The following is a 14,453-nucleotide window of genomic DNA, read 5'->3' on the forward strand; positions in this document are numbered from 1 at the left end:
CCTGCAGCAACTACCCCTACCTGAGAAACAGCTCTGCACCCCCTGCAGCTACTATCCCTACCCGGTAAAGAGCTCTGAACCCCTGCAGCAACTACCCCTACCCGAGAAACAGCTCTGCACCCCTGCAGCTACTACCCCTACACGAGAAACAGCTCTGCACCCCTGCAGCTACTACCCCTACCGAGAAACAGCTCTGCACCCTCTGCAGCTACTACCCCTACCCAAGAAACAGCTCTGCACCCCCTGCAGCTACTTGCTTAAGCCTCCCCCCACCCATATCCAGATCCTGATGTTCTGAAAGAGCTGCAAAGATCCCTGCAAATCAGCTGGGCTAGACAATAACTAACTAACCTGTTAAACTTCTCTTTTGTATTGTCATCCCCATATTGTTTTTTTTTCACCCCAGTATCTCTAATTGCACATCATCATCTGCACATCTATCACTCCAGTGTTAATGCTAAATTGGCCTATGGTCTATTTATTTCCTTACCTTCCTAATCTTACTACATTTGAACATGCTGTACACATGTACTTTTCTATTGTGTTACTGACTGTACCTTTGTTTATCCCATGTGTAACTGTGCTGTTGTTGTTTTTTGTAGCACTGCTTTGCTTTATCTTGGTCCCAGTTGTAAATGAGAACTTGGTTAAATAAAGGTGAAAAAAAGGCATTTTATATTTATTTAGAAGTTCACTTTTTTTTTACATTTGCTTAGCATATGTGGGAACTCCTTCAAGACTGGTTGTCCTGGTAACAGATAGAGGGCAGATCTACTTTCATTTGTTCAAACTAAACTACAGCACTTACTTTGATGTGTCAAATCTGATCCTTTCTTCTCTTCTCCTCCTCTCACAGTTCCACTCAGCCCCGTTGTTTTCCTGCAGTCCACCAACAGCACAGACAACCTCTTCATACCCAGCAGTAAGGTACTACCGGGAGAGGCACGGCACGGGGACTCCGGGAGGGAGGAAGGGCTAGCGTTGTCCTGGTAACCATAAAGAGGGGACACAGATCATTATGGATGCTGATATCACTGTTGACAAAGTGCTTTTCAGAAACCCAGACTCAGATAGAGCAAGCTGTATGCTAGACCAGACCAAGCTGTACCATCTGGTGTTCTGATCTGGAGAGACTCTTCTCTTCCTCGTCAGCATCAGGATGTTGTTGAGGCTCCGCAGAGGATCCACCATAGTCATGTCTCTCTCCTGTGTGAATGAGAACATCAAACAGATGGTAAACTTATGATCTTCTATTGCAATCACAGAGTCTTACAAGAGGCATGAATATGTCTAAAAAGGGCCTAAAATGGCCACTTTCATCTTGATTTTATTAAATATTGTTTGTGGTGCAAATGTAAAGGGTCGTTCCACGAATTGGGTGAATTTTGCGTCCCATTGATCTTTGATACTCTAAGTATAAATGATGCACCAATATTGACTTTTAAAAGCCTGTTATATTAGATGAAGAGCACTTTAATAGACCACATGGATAATTCCATTAATCTAATATAAAAGTAACAAAAATATATGTACCAATGACGGATTGCACCTTTAACAATTTATTCAGTGAACAACATATTCAAATGTTGAACTTCAGTAGAATGCCCCTTTCAAACCTTTAAAACCACATGAGTGTTTTTAAGACAGTACTCACTGGTGTTAATCGGATCTTCTGTCTCCTCCTCTTTCACTCCCAAAACGACTTCCTCCTTCACCTTTATTGAGATAGCATCTTCTTCCTCTCTTTCCCCTATAACATCCTCCTCTTTCATTCTGAAAGCTTCTACCTCCTCTTCCACTCTGGCAGCCTCTATCCCCTCTCCCACTCCTAAAGGTTCTTTATATTTTTTCACAGCAACATCCTCTTCTTCTTTCACTTTAACAGCCTCCTCTTCCTCATTTTTCATTCTGAAAGCTTCTACCTCCTCTTTCACTCTGGCAGCCTCTATCCCCTCTCCCACTCCTAAAGGTTCTTTATATAGCCTCCTCTTCCATTCTGAAAGCTTCTTCCTCCTCCTCTACCACTGTGACAGCCTCTATCCCCTCTTCCTCTTTCACTACAATAGGTTCTTTCTCATCTTTCACTGTAATACCATCCTCATCTTCCTCCTTTTTAATTCTGAAAGCTTCTTCCTCTCCTTTCACTGTAATATCCTCTTCTACTTCTTTCACGACAATGTTCAGCCCCAGAGCTTCTTTCTCCGTCCAGTAGACCTCCTCTTCTTTAGCAAGGGAGGAGAAGTTTAGTGATCTCATGGTTGGGGATGTTAGCTAGTTAGTTAGCATTAGCGACTAGCCTAGTGCTAACCTCAGTATCAATCTTTAAAGTTTGCAAAATTGAACAAGCACATTAGGTTAAAGTTCACCAGTAGATACGTCAACCGAACTGTGTTTAAAACACTGAGATTAGCTCATGTACATTAACATGGTCTAAAGAATCAATCTTTCAGTTTTATGTTGTCTAGCAGGCTACCGAGGTGGTTGAAAGAGTTGGCGCCTTGTTGTTCCTGAAGAAGCGTCCCGTCCAGTCCATTATACGTCACACTAGAAGCATCACCTGAAAGACGCCCATCGCCATCTGCTGGCTGGAGTGGGTAACGCAGTTTGGAAACAATAGGTACTACACTTTTTGTGATGGAAAGAACGTCATAATAATTTAACAATAAGTTGATATATTTTCTCTTCCATCTTACAAATAATACTTTCCTGTACACAGAAGTAGAAGCTTAATATGAACATGTATATTGATTGAATTTAATAGACAATTTGTAAAACACATACATAAGGTTGCTCCAGCTGGTGACGCCTCCACATACAATTTAAGAAAATCATGAAGGATAACACAATCATGCTTAACAGATATATATATACACAAGACAATCACAATATAATAAACAACAGGCACCACTCACTTTTGAGACATGCTACAATTTAGACATTTTTTTCAGTGAGAACTTGAAACTACCCATGGCAGTTATAAGTACCAAATTATTTGGGAGATTATTCAGAATGTCAGCTGAGTATAAAAACCATGTCTTTCCCCATACCACTTTAAATCTAAAAGGAACAGCGCCAGTTTGACTCCTTCTAGTTGAATAGCTATGGATAGGCCATAACTTCTACACCTGCATTGCTTGCTGTTTGGGGTTTTAGGCTGAGTTTCTGTAGAAGCACTTTGTGAGCTGATGTAAGAAGGGCTTTAAAAATACATTTGATTACATTTGATTGATTACTAAGTCAAAGTAGTTACAATAGTATCTGGGAACCATACTGTGGACAATCTGATGTACAAGACAATTTTATCTGAGCGACTCGCTCCTCCACTTTAAGCCATCTAAGGCTTTCAAAGTGGGAATAGTCAAGATGCGTAAGTGCTGGAAGTTGTCTGCAATTTATTTTGTATTATCTTGGGGGGGCCCTACTGTCTCAGGAAGAACATGCATAGTCAAAGTGGCACTGAACAAGAGCCCCTGCCAATGTCCACATTGCATTCTTATCCAGATATTTGGAGGTTCTAGCCAGGAACCTAATTTTATGGTTCACTTTGGTAATAACATTGTGTGCCATGATCTCCCCTGTCAGATGGTTATCTGGCACACATCCAAGATACTTAACATAGTCTTTTGCTGCGACTACTATGTCACCGACTACCACCTTCAAAACTGGGGATTTCCTCAGTTTCACTTTGGAACCGAACAAGATGGACTCTGTTTTTCCAAGGTGAAGTGACAGCTTATTGTCATTATTGCCATTTACTGACATTCAGAAGTTCAGCACTGAGGGCTTTCTCAACCACATCTTTGTCTTTCTCAACCACATTTTTGTCTTTGGGAAACCAACAGTGCAGAATCATCTGCATATTGGAAAAGGTCACATGTACAGGCAGATTTCATATCATTTATATACAATATAAATAAAAGTGGACCCAGCATACACCCTTGGGGAACCCCTGCAGTTCCAGATTTTGGGTTTAGACAGGGTCCCATCCACATTCCACCATCTGTTTTCTTCCTTGCGGGTAAGAGCTGAGCCCATTTCACTGCTAAGTTGTTAAAGCCAATCCAAACTTCCCAATGCTGCCGCCAAGCACTAAGAAGTTAAAGCCCATGGCTCTTAGTTTGATGAACAGAATCTCATGATCCACTCTAACATAACCGTACCACAAAATGTTCCTCCGTCTACTTTCTTCCTTAATAACTTCTAAAGACTGTTGACATCTAGTGGAAGCCTTAGGAAGTGCAATCTGACCCCACAGACACAGGATACTGTATAGACATTCACTTGAAAACTACAAACTTGAAAATTCCCACTTCCTGGTTGGATTCTTCTCAGGTTTTCGCCTGTCATATGAGTTCTGTTATACTCACAGACATTATTTTAACAGTTTTGGAAACATGAGAGTGTTTTCTATCCAATACTACCATGCATATGCATATCCTAGCTTCTGGCCCTGAGTAACAGGCAGTTTACTCTGGGCACGCTTTTCATCCAAACTTCCCAATGCTGCCTAAGAAGTTAAAGCCCATTGATCTTAGTTTGATGAACAGAATCTCATGATCCACCCTATCGAACGCCTTTTGAAGATCTAAACCGTACCACAAAATGTTCCTCCGTCTACTTCCTTCCTTATGTGCTCAGTCAGATATAGTAGGCGGGTGTCAGGTGGAATGGGATTTCCTGAAGCCAGATTGGAGCTCATATAATAGGTAATGTAAGAAAATAAGCAGATTGACAGTTCTATTTCCTCACATTACCTATTATATGAGCTCCAATCTGGCTTCAGGAAATCCCATTCCACTGATACCCGCCTACTATATCTGACTGAGCACATAAGGAAGGAAGTAAGAAAGAAAATAGAACTGTCAATCTGCTTGAACATAATCTTTTCCGTGACCTTCGATAAAGCACACGGGATTGAGAGTTAGGCCGATAGTTTCCATGATCTAAGGTATTCTCTTTTTTTATATAAAGGAATGACCCTTGCAGGTTTTAGTTCACTGGGAATTAGCCCTAGTTCAAATAGACAGATTCACAATGTGAGTTACACATGATAATACTGCAGCATCCTTTAGAAATGTGTCAGGAATCTTGTCAAGGCCCGGTTGCTATGAAACGGTCAAGTTCTTTCAGCCTCTCTAGCACAGTTCACTCAAGACACCTTTTCAAATGAAAAATCATCTACTTGAATACCCTGCTGTGAGTAAAACTGCTGGACATGACCCTCCCCCCATAGCAACCTGATTGACAAGGTAACTTTCTAACTAATGTGTTAGCTATAGTTGTAAAATGATGGCGTCGACGGAGATGACTAGTTCTTAATTAAGCAACTCTGCGGTATTTTGTTTGTTTATGTACCATTTGTTTTACGTTATTAGCTCAGGAATTGTTTTGTTTCATTACATACAGCCGGGAAGGCTAAAGATATTTGGCTTGACACCTAAAACCCTCATAAACCTTTACAGATGCACAATTGAGAGCATCCTGTCGGGCTGTATCACTGCCCACAACTACAAAGCTCTCCAGAGGGTGGTGCGATCTGCCCAACGCATTATCGGGGGCAAACGTCTCGACCTCTTACAGCACCTGATGCCATAGGAAGGCCAAAAATAACATCAACCACCTGAGCCACTGTCTGTTCACCCCGCTATCATCCAGAAGGCGAGGTCAGTACAGGTGCATCAAAGCTGGGACCGAGAGACTGAAAAACAGCTTATATCTCAAGGCCATCAGACTGTTAAACAGCCATCACTATCACTAGGCTGCTGCCTATTGGCATAGACCAGAAATCACTGACCACTTTAAGGAATGGAACACTAGTCACTGTAATAATGTTTACATATCTGGCATTACTCATCTCATATGTACATACTGTATTCTATACTATTCTACTGTATCTTAGTCTATGCATTACTCATCTCATATGTATATACTGTATTCTATACTATTCTACTGTATCTTAGTCTATGCATTACTCATCTCATATGTATATACTGTATTCTATACTATTCTACTGTATCTTAGTCTATGTATTACTCATCTCATATGTATATACTGTATTCTATACTATTCTACTGTATCTTAGTCTATGCATTACTCATCTCATATGTATATACTGTATTCTATACTATTCTACTGTATCTTAGTCTATGCATTACTCTTCTCATATGTATATACTATATTCGATACTATTCTACTGTATCTTAGTCTATGTTAGTCAATGCATTACTCATCTCATATGTATATACTGTATTCTATACTATTCTACTGTATCTTAGTCTATGCATTACTCATCTAATATGTATATACTGTATTCTATACTATTCTACTGTATCTTAGTCTATGTGATTACTCATCTCATATGTACATACTGTACCATTCTATACTATTCTACTGTATCTTAGTCTATGCATTACTCATCTCATATGTATATACTGTATCTTCCATACTATTCTACTGTATCTTATCTATGCATTACTCATCTCATATGTATATACTGTATTCTATACTATTCTACTGTATCTTAGTTTGATGTTATTGAAACTCATATGAAAATTATTTTGTTTATACTATTTCCTGTTGGGAATCTTAGTTATCATTAGGACATCTCATATGTACATACTGTATGATATACTATGATACTGTATCTTAGTCTATGCACTGTTACACATCTGATATGTATGATACTGTTTTCTATACTATTCTACTGATATCTTAGTCTATGTATTACTCATCTCATATGTACATACTGATATTTCTATGATATTCTACTGTATCTTGAGTCTGTTCCCCTGACATGAATACATCCCATATGATACTATGATCTTAATTCATTCCTACTTATATGTGTGTGTATTATGATATTTGTTGTGATACAATCTGATATTGATATTACTGCACTGTCCAAGCTAGAAGAACAGACACCCCCTATGAAAAACATCTTAACCATGATATGTGACCAACAATTTGATGGTATAATATAAATGATATACATTACAGACACTACCATCTTACACTACTTCTAACAAATGTGTCAAATATGGCTATTGGATCTTCCCAGACTCTTATCATCGGATGGGCCCCAGCCATCAATCTGCAAGGTGTTGCTCTTTTGATCTGTGGAACTTTGCAAGTTGATTAGTAACAATAGAATCATAAAGTATTTGCTTGTTAGTTTGATGAAAATATAATTGAAACTTAAAGTGAAAATTATTTTGTTTAGAATTTATTTCCTGTTGGGAAGTTTACATTATAGGACCATTCAGGACACTACTATGATACACATCCCTATGATATCCTATGATACTGTGATACACATCCCTATGATATCCTATGATACTGTGATACACATCCCTATGATATCCTATGATACTGTGATACACATCCCTATGATATCCGATGATATACATCCCTATGATATCCTATGATACTGTGATACACATCCCTATGATATCCTATGATATACATCCCTATGATATCCTATGATACTGTGATACACATCCCTATGATATCCTATGATATACATCCCTATGATATCCTATGATACTGTGATACACATCCCTATGATATCCTATGATATACATCCCTATGATATCCTATGATACTGTGATACACATCCCTATGATATCCTATGATATACATCCCTATGATATCCTATGATACTGTGATACACATCCCTATGATACACATCCCTATGATATCCTATGATATACATCCCTATGATATCCTATGATATACATCCCTATGATATCCTATGATATACATCCCCTATGATACATCCCTATGATATCCTATGATATACATCCCTATGATACTGTGATACACATCCCTATGATATCCTATGATATACATCCCTATGATATCCTATGATACTGTGATATACATCCCTATGATATCCTATGATACTGTGATACACATCCCTATGATATCCTATGATACTGTGATACACATCCCTATGATATCCTATGATACTGTGATACACATCCCTATGATATCCTATGATATACATCCCTATGATATCCTATGATACTGTGATACACATCCCTATGATATCCTATGATATACATCCCTATGATATCCTATGATACTGTGATACACATCCCTATGGGCCAGTGCTTAATTATCCCCAAAATCAGTCTGAGATAAGTTTATTTACATAAAAATACATGCAGTAGAGAAAACACTGGAAAGTCAATACCTAACACAAATTCCCCGAGTCTCTGCAGCCTCTCCACCACGTATCAGGCTTGCACCTCTCCGATGTCCCACTGTTCAGAGGCATATATTTGTCCTACTGTTCAGCAGCCTAAATCTGTCCTCTTTCCTACTGTTCAGTAGCCTACATCCTGATCTCCTGTGTGTTTTATCTCATGTGTTCTCGTGTTACCTAACTGATCAAAACAATTTCCACACTGGGAGGAGTGGTAAGGCTTCTCCCCTGTGTGTGTATTCTCTCATGTGTTTTCAAGTTCAATAACTGGGTAAAACTCTTTCCACACTGGGAGCAGTGGTACAGCTTTTCTGCTGTGTGTATTCTCTCATGCCGTTTCAGGTCCCCTAACTGGTTAAAACCCCTTCCACACTGGGAGCAGCGATAAGCCTTCTCTCCTGTGTGTATTCTCTCATGCCGTTTCAGGTCCCCTAACTGGTTAAAACCCTTTCCACACTGGGAGCAGTGGTAAGATTTCTCTCCTGTGTGTATTCTCTCATGTCGTTTCAGGTCCCCTAACTGGTTGCAACCCTTTCCACACTGAGAGCAGTGATAAGGCTTCTCTACTGTGTGTGACCTCTCGTGTTTTTTAAGGTAGCTTTTCTGATTAAAACTCTTTCCACACTGGGAGCAGTGGTAAGGCTTCTCCCCTGTGTGTAATTGTGCATGTGTTTTCAGGTTACATAAGTGGATAAAACGTTTTCCACACTGAGAGCAGTGGTAAGGCTTCTCCCCTGTATGTATTATCTCGTGTGTTTTCAGGTTACGTAAGTGGGTAAAACTCTTTCCACACTGGGAGCAGTGGTACAGCTTTTCTGCTGCGTGTATTCTCTCATGTCGTTTCAGGTCACCTAAGTGGTTACAACACTTTCCACACTGGGAGCAATAGTACAGATTTTCTCCTGTGTGTATTCTTTCATGTCGTTTCAGGTCACCTAGGTGGTTACAAGCCTTTCCACACTGGGAGCAGTGGTACAGCTTTTCTCCTGTGTGTATTCTCTCATGTCGTTTCAGGTCACCTAACTGGTTACAACCCTTCCCACACTGGGAGCAGTGGTAAGGCTTTTCTCCTGTGTGTACTCTCTCGTGTTTTTTCAGGTAGCTTTTCTGGTTAAAACTCTTTCCACACTGGGAGCAGCAGTAAGGCTTATCACCTGTGTGTACTTGCTCATGTGTTTTCAGGTTATTTAAGTGGGCAAAATTCTTTCCACACTGGGAGCAATGGTAAGGCTTCTCCCCTGTGTGTATTCTCTCATGTGTTTTCAGGTTACGTAAGTGGGTAAAACTCCTTCCACACTGGGAGCAGCAGTACAGCTTTTCTCCTGTGTGTATTCTCTCATGTGTTTTCAGATTACACAAGTAGGTAAAACTCTTTCCACACTGGGAGCAGTGGTAAGGCCTCTCCTCTGTGTGTATTCTCTCGTGTTTTTTCAGGTAGCTTTTCTGGTTAAAACCCTTTCCACACTGGGAGCAGTCGTAAGGCTTCTTCCCTGTGTGTATTCTCTCATGTTGGATCAGGTGTCCTTTCTGGTTAAAACTCTTTCCACACTGGGAGCAGTGGTAAGGCTTCTCCCCTGTGTGTATTATCTCGTGTTGTTTCAGGTCCCATAACCGGTTACAACCCTTTCCACAGTGGGAGCACTGGTGTCTTCTTGCTGGTTTGGACGTCCCTGGCTCTGGTTCCTCTGAGTCTGGTCTTTCTCCTGCCAAAGATAGTGTGTTTTTTAAAATAGAGACCTGAATGAAACCTCACATGATAAAACGGCCTTGCTACGAGAGTAAATCCTAATCAGATCCCTCAATAACCTAAGGCCAGTTTTAACAATCTTGGTGTGACTTTAAAACAAATGTTGTAGAGTTTCCTGGTAATTACTGATAATGTTTACATGACTTATTTTATTCATTCTGTTTTACAAGTCAGAACACAAAACACTAGACAGTTCTATGACACAGACATCGCTGGATTCCTATCAAGCAGGTGGTTGTAATTATATAACCTTCATAGCTGTATGATACAGGATGTGACCTACGCACTTCCTTAAAGCGAAAATAAGTCAATAAAACATTGTGTAGAAGTCCAAAACTAGTTTTTACGCCGAAGACAGAAAGCACATCAGTAACATCTACCCATTTTTGAAAGGGTTCGACACGCTATTTAATTGTTTATATCTTGACTATCACTGATGTCATGACATTTTGGCGAAAGTAAAAAATAAGAAGGTGAAACATTTTGGGTAGATGTTCCTAAACTGATAGCAACTATATGTAGTAAGTTTATATACAGCCATATTATAAAGTCTGGAAGGGCTTGTTCATTCACATGAATTCACTATGACATCATCATATGTTTCTAAAACTGATAGAAACTACACTGAACAAAAAATATAAACGCAACATGTAAAGTGAGGCAATCGAGGCAAAGGGTGGCTAATTTTAAGAATCTCAAATATAAAATATAATATTTATAATATTTATTTAACATGTTTTTGGTTACTACATGATTCCATTATGTGTTATTTCATAGTTGATGTCTTCATTATTATTCTACAATGTAGAAAAGAGTACAAATAAAACACCTGGAATGATTTGGTGTGCCCAAACTTTTGACTGGTACTGTAAATTCCTCTACCATAAGCTGCCTCCAACGCCGTCTTAGAGAAATTGCCAGTACTTCCAACCGGCCTCACGCAGACCACACCCACCCAGGACCTCCACATCAGGCTTCTTCACCTGCGGGAGACTGAGACTAGCCACCTGGACAGCTGATGAAACCAAGTAGAATGTCTCTCTGTCATAAAGCCCTTTTGAGGGGAAAAACTCATTCTGACTTATTCAGTCACGTGGAGTCTATAGATCAGGCTGTGCCTGGCTCCCCAGTGGGTGGGCCTATGCCCAGTCACGTGAAGTCTATAGATCAGGCTGTGCCTGGCTCCCCAGTGGGTGGGCCTATGCCCAGTCACGTGAAGTCTATAGATCAGGCTGTGCCTGGCTCCCCAGTGGGTGGGCCTAGGCCCAGTCACGTGAAGTCTATAGATCAGGCTGTGCCTGGCTCCCCAGTGGGTGGGCCTATGCCCAGTCACGTGAAGTCTATAGATCAGGCTGTGCCTGGCTCCCCAGTGGGTGGGCCTATGCCCAGTCACGTGAAGTCTATAGATCAGGCTGTGCCTGGCTCCCCAGTGGGTGGGCCTATGCCCAGTCACGTGAAGTCTATAGATCAGGCTGTGCCTGGCTCCCCAGTGGGTGGGCCTATGCCCAGTCACGTGAAGTCTATAGATCAGGCTGTGCCTGGCTCCCCAGTGGGTGGGCCTATGCCCAGTCACGTGGAGTCTATAGATCAGGCTGTGCCTGGCTCCCCAGTGGGTGGGCCTATGCCCAGTCACGTGAAGTCTATAGATCAGGCTGTGCCTGGCTCCCCAGTGGGTGGGCCTATGCCAGGCTGTGCCTGGCTCCCCAGTGGGTGGGCCTATGCCCAGTCATGTGAAGTCTATAGATCAGGCTGTGCCTGGCTCCCCAGTGGGTGGGCCTATGCCCAGTCACGTGAAGTCTATAGATCAGGCTGTGCCTGGCTCCCCAGTGGGTGGGCCTATGCCCAGTCATGTGAAGTCTATAGATCAGGCTGTGCCTGGCTCCCCAGTGGGTGGGCCTATGCCAGGCTGTGCCTGGCTCCCCAGTGGGTGGGCCTATGCCCAGTCATGTGAAGTCTATAGATCAGGCTGTGCCTGGCTCCCCAGTGGGTGGGCCTATGCCCAGTCATGTGAAGTCTATAGATCAGGCTGTGCCTGGCTCCCCAGTGGGTGGGCCTATGCCCAGTCATGTGAAGTCCAGGCTGTGCCTGGCTCCCCAGTGGGTGGGCCTATGCCCAGTCATGTGAAGTCTATAGATCAGGCTGTGCCTGGCTCCCCAGTGGGTGGGCCTATGCCCAGTCATGTGAAGTCTATAGATCAGGCTGTGCCTGGCTCCCCAGTGGGTGGGCCTATGCCCAGTCATGTGAAGTCTATAGATCAGGCTGTGCCTGGCTCCCCAGTGGGTGGGCCTATGACCAGTCATGTGAAGTCTATAGATCAGGGCCTAATGAATGTATTGGCATTGACTGACGTGTATTTACTGTAAATCGTTGAAATTTTTGCGTTTATATTTTGTTCAGTCATATATATATATATTATATATATATATACAGCCATATTATAAAGTATGAAAAGGCTTGTTCGTTCACATGTCATGAATTCACAATGACATGATATTTGTATACGTTTTATTAGACTTATATTATGTAATAGATCATATGGGTTGAGTAGTGTTTTATGATGTAATAGATCATATGGGTTGAGTAGTGTTTTATGATGTAATAGATCATATGGGTTGAGTAGTGTTTTATGATGTAATAGATCATATGGGTTGAGTAGTGTTTTATGATGTAATAGATCATATGGGTTGAGTAGTGTTTTATGATGTAATAGATCATATGGGTTGAGTAGTGTTTTATGATATAATAGATCATATGGGTTGAGTAGTGTTTTATGATGTAATAGATCATATGGGTTGAGTAGTGTGTTATATGTAATAGATCATATGGGTTGAGTAGTGTTTATTATGTAATAGATCATATGGGTTGAGTAGTGTTTATTATGTAATAGATCATATGGGTTAGTGTTTTATTATGTAATAGATCATATGGGTTAGTGTTTTAGTAGTTTTTTATTATGTAATAGATCATATGGGTTGAGTAGTGTTTTATGATGTAATAGATCATATGGGTTGAGTAGTGTTTTATGATGTAATAGATCATATGGGTTGAGTAGTGTTTTATGATGTAATAGATCATATGGGTTGAGTAGTGTTTTATTGATGTAATAGATCATATGGGTTGAGTAGTGTTTTATGATGTAATAGATCATATGGGTTGAGTAGTGTTTTATGATGTAATAGATCATATGGGTTGAGTAGTGTTTTATGATGTAATAGATCATATGGGTTGAGTAGTGTTTTATGATGTAATAGATCATATGGGTTGAGTAGTGTTTTATGATGTAATAGATCATATGGGTTGAGTAGTGTTTTATGATGTAATAGATCATATGGGTTGAGTAGTGTTTTATGATGTAATAGATCATATGGGTTGAGTAGTGTTTTATGATGTAATAGATCATATGGGTTGAGTAGTGTTTTATGATGTAATAGATCATATGGGTTGAGTAGTGTTTTATGATGTAATAGATCATATGGGTTGAGTAGTGTTTTATGATGTAATAGATCATATGGGTTGAGTAGTGTTTTATTATGTAATAGATCATATGGGTTAGTGTTTTATTATGTAATAGATCATATGGGTTGAGTAGTGTTTTATGATGTAATAGATCATATGGGTTGAGTAGTGTTTTATGATGTAATAGATCATATGGGTTGAGTAGTGTTTTATGATGTAATAGATCATATGGGTTGAGTAGTGTTTTATGATGTAATAGATCATATGGGTTGAGTAGTGTTTTATGATGTAATAGATCATATGGGTTGAGTAGTGTTTTATGATGTAATAGATCATATGGGTTGATGTAATAGATCATATTTAGTGATGTAATAGATCATATGGGTTAGTGTTTTATTATGTAATAGATCATATGGGTTAGTGTTTTATGATGTAATAGATCATATGGGTTGAGTAGTGTTTTATGATGTAATAGATCATATGGGTTGAGTAGTGTTTTATGATGTAATAGATCATATGGGTTGAGTAGTGTTTTATATGTAATAGATCATATGGGTTGAGTAGTGTTTTATTATGTAATAGATCATATGGGTTGAGTAGTGTTTTATGATGTAATAGATCATATGGGTTGAGTAGTGTGTTATTATGTAATAGATCATATGGGTTGAGTAGTGTGTTATTATGTAATAGATCATATGGGTTGAGTAGTGTTTTATTATGTAATAGATCATATGGGTTAGTGTTTTATTATGTAATAGATCATATGGGTTAGTGTTTTATTATGTAATAGATCATATGGGTTAGTGTTTTATTATGTAATAGATCATATGGGTTGAGTAGTGTTTTATGATGTAATAGATCATATGGGTTGAGTTGTGTTTTATTATGTAATAGATCATATGGGTTGAGTAGTGTTTTATTATGTAATAGATCATATGGGTTGAGTAGTGTTTTATTATGTAATAGATCATATGGGTTGAGTAGTGTTTTATTATGTAATAGATCATATGGGTTGAGTGTTTTATTATGTAATAGATCATATGG

At 39.8% G+C, this 14,453-nt stretch overlaps 1 protein-coding gene and 1 pseudogene across 1 annotated transcript; both read right to left on the reverse strand.

Moving 5' to 3' along the window:
• Positions 1 to 781: 781 nt before the first annotated feature.
• On the reverse strand, positions 782 to 2,512 carry LOC112241458. Its single transcript, XM_042316499.1, has 3 exons — positions 1,655 to 2,512; positions 1,109 to 1,206; positions 782 to 986 (listed from the first exon to the last, which is right to left on the reverse strand). The coding sequence occupies exons 1-3, from the start codon at positions 1,905 to 1,907 to the stop codon at positions 786 to 788; spliced, it is 552 nt and encodes a 183-aa protein (XP_042172433.1). The 5' UTR covers positions 1,908 to 2,512; the 3' UTR covers positions 782 to 785.
• A 5,616-nt stretch (positions 2,513 to 8,128) lies between these two features.
• LOC121845338 overlaps positions 8,129 to 14,453 on the reverse strand; it is a 102,767-nt pseudogene continuing 96,442 nt past the window's right edge.

This window comes from Oncorhynchus tshawytscha, unplaced genomic scaffold (genome assembly GCF_018296145.1).
Source record: "Oncorhynchus tshawytscha isolate Ot180627B unplaced genomic scaffold, Otsh_v2.0 Un_contig_910_pilon_pilon, whole genome shotgun sequence".
Classification (NCBI taxonomy): domain Eukaryota; kingdom Metazoa; phylum Chordata; class Actinopteri; order Salmoniformes; family Salmonidae; genus Oncorhynchus; species Oncorhynchus tshawytscha.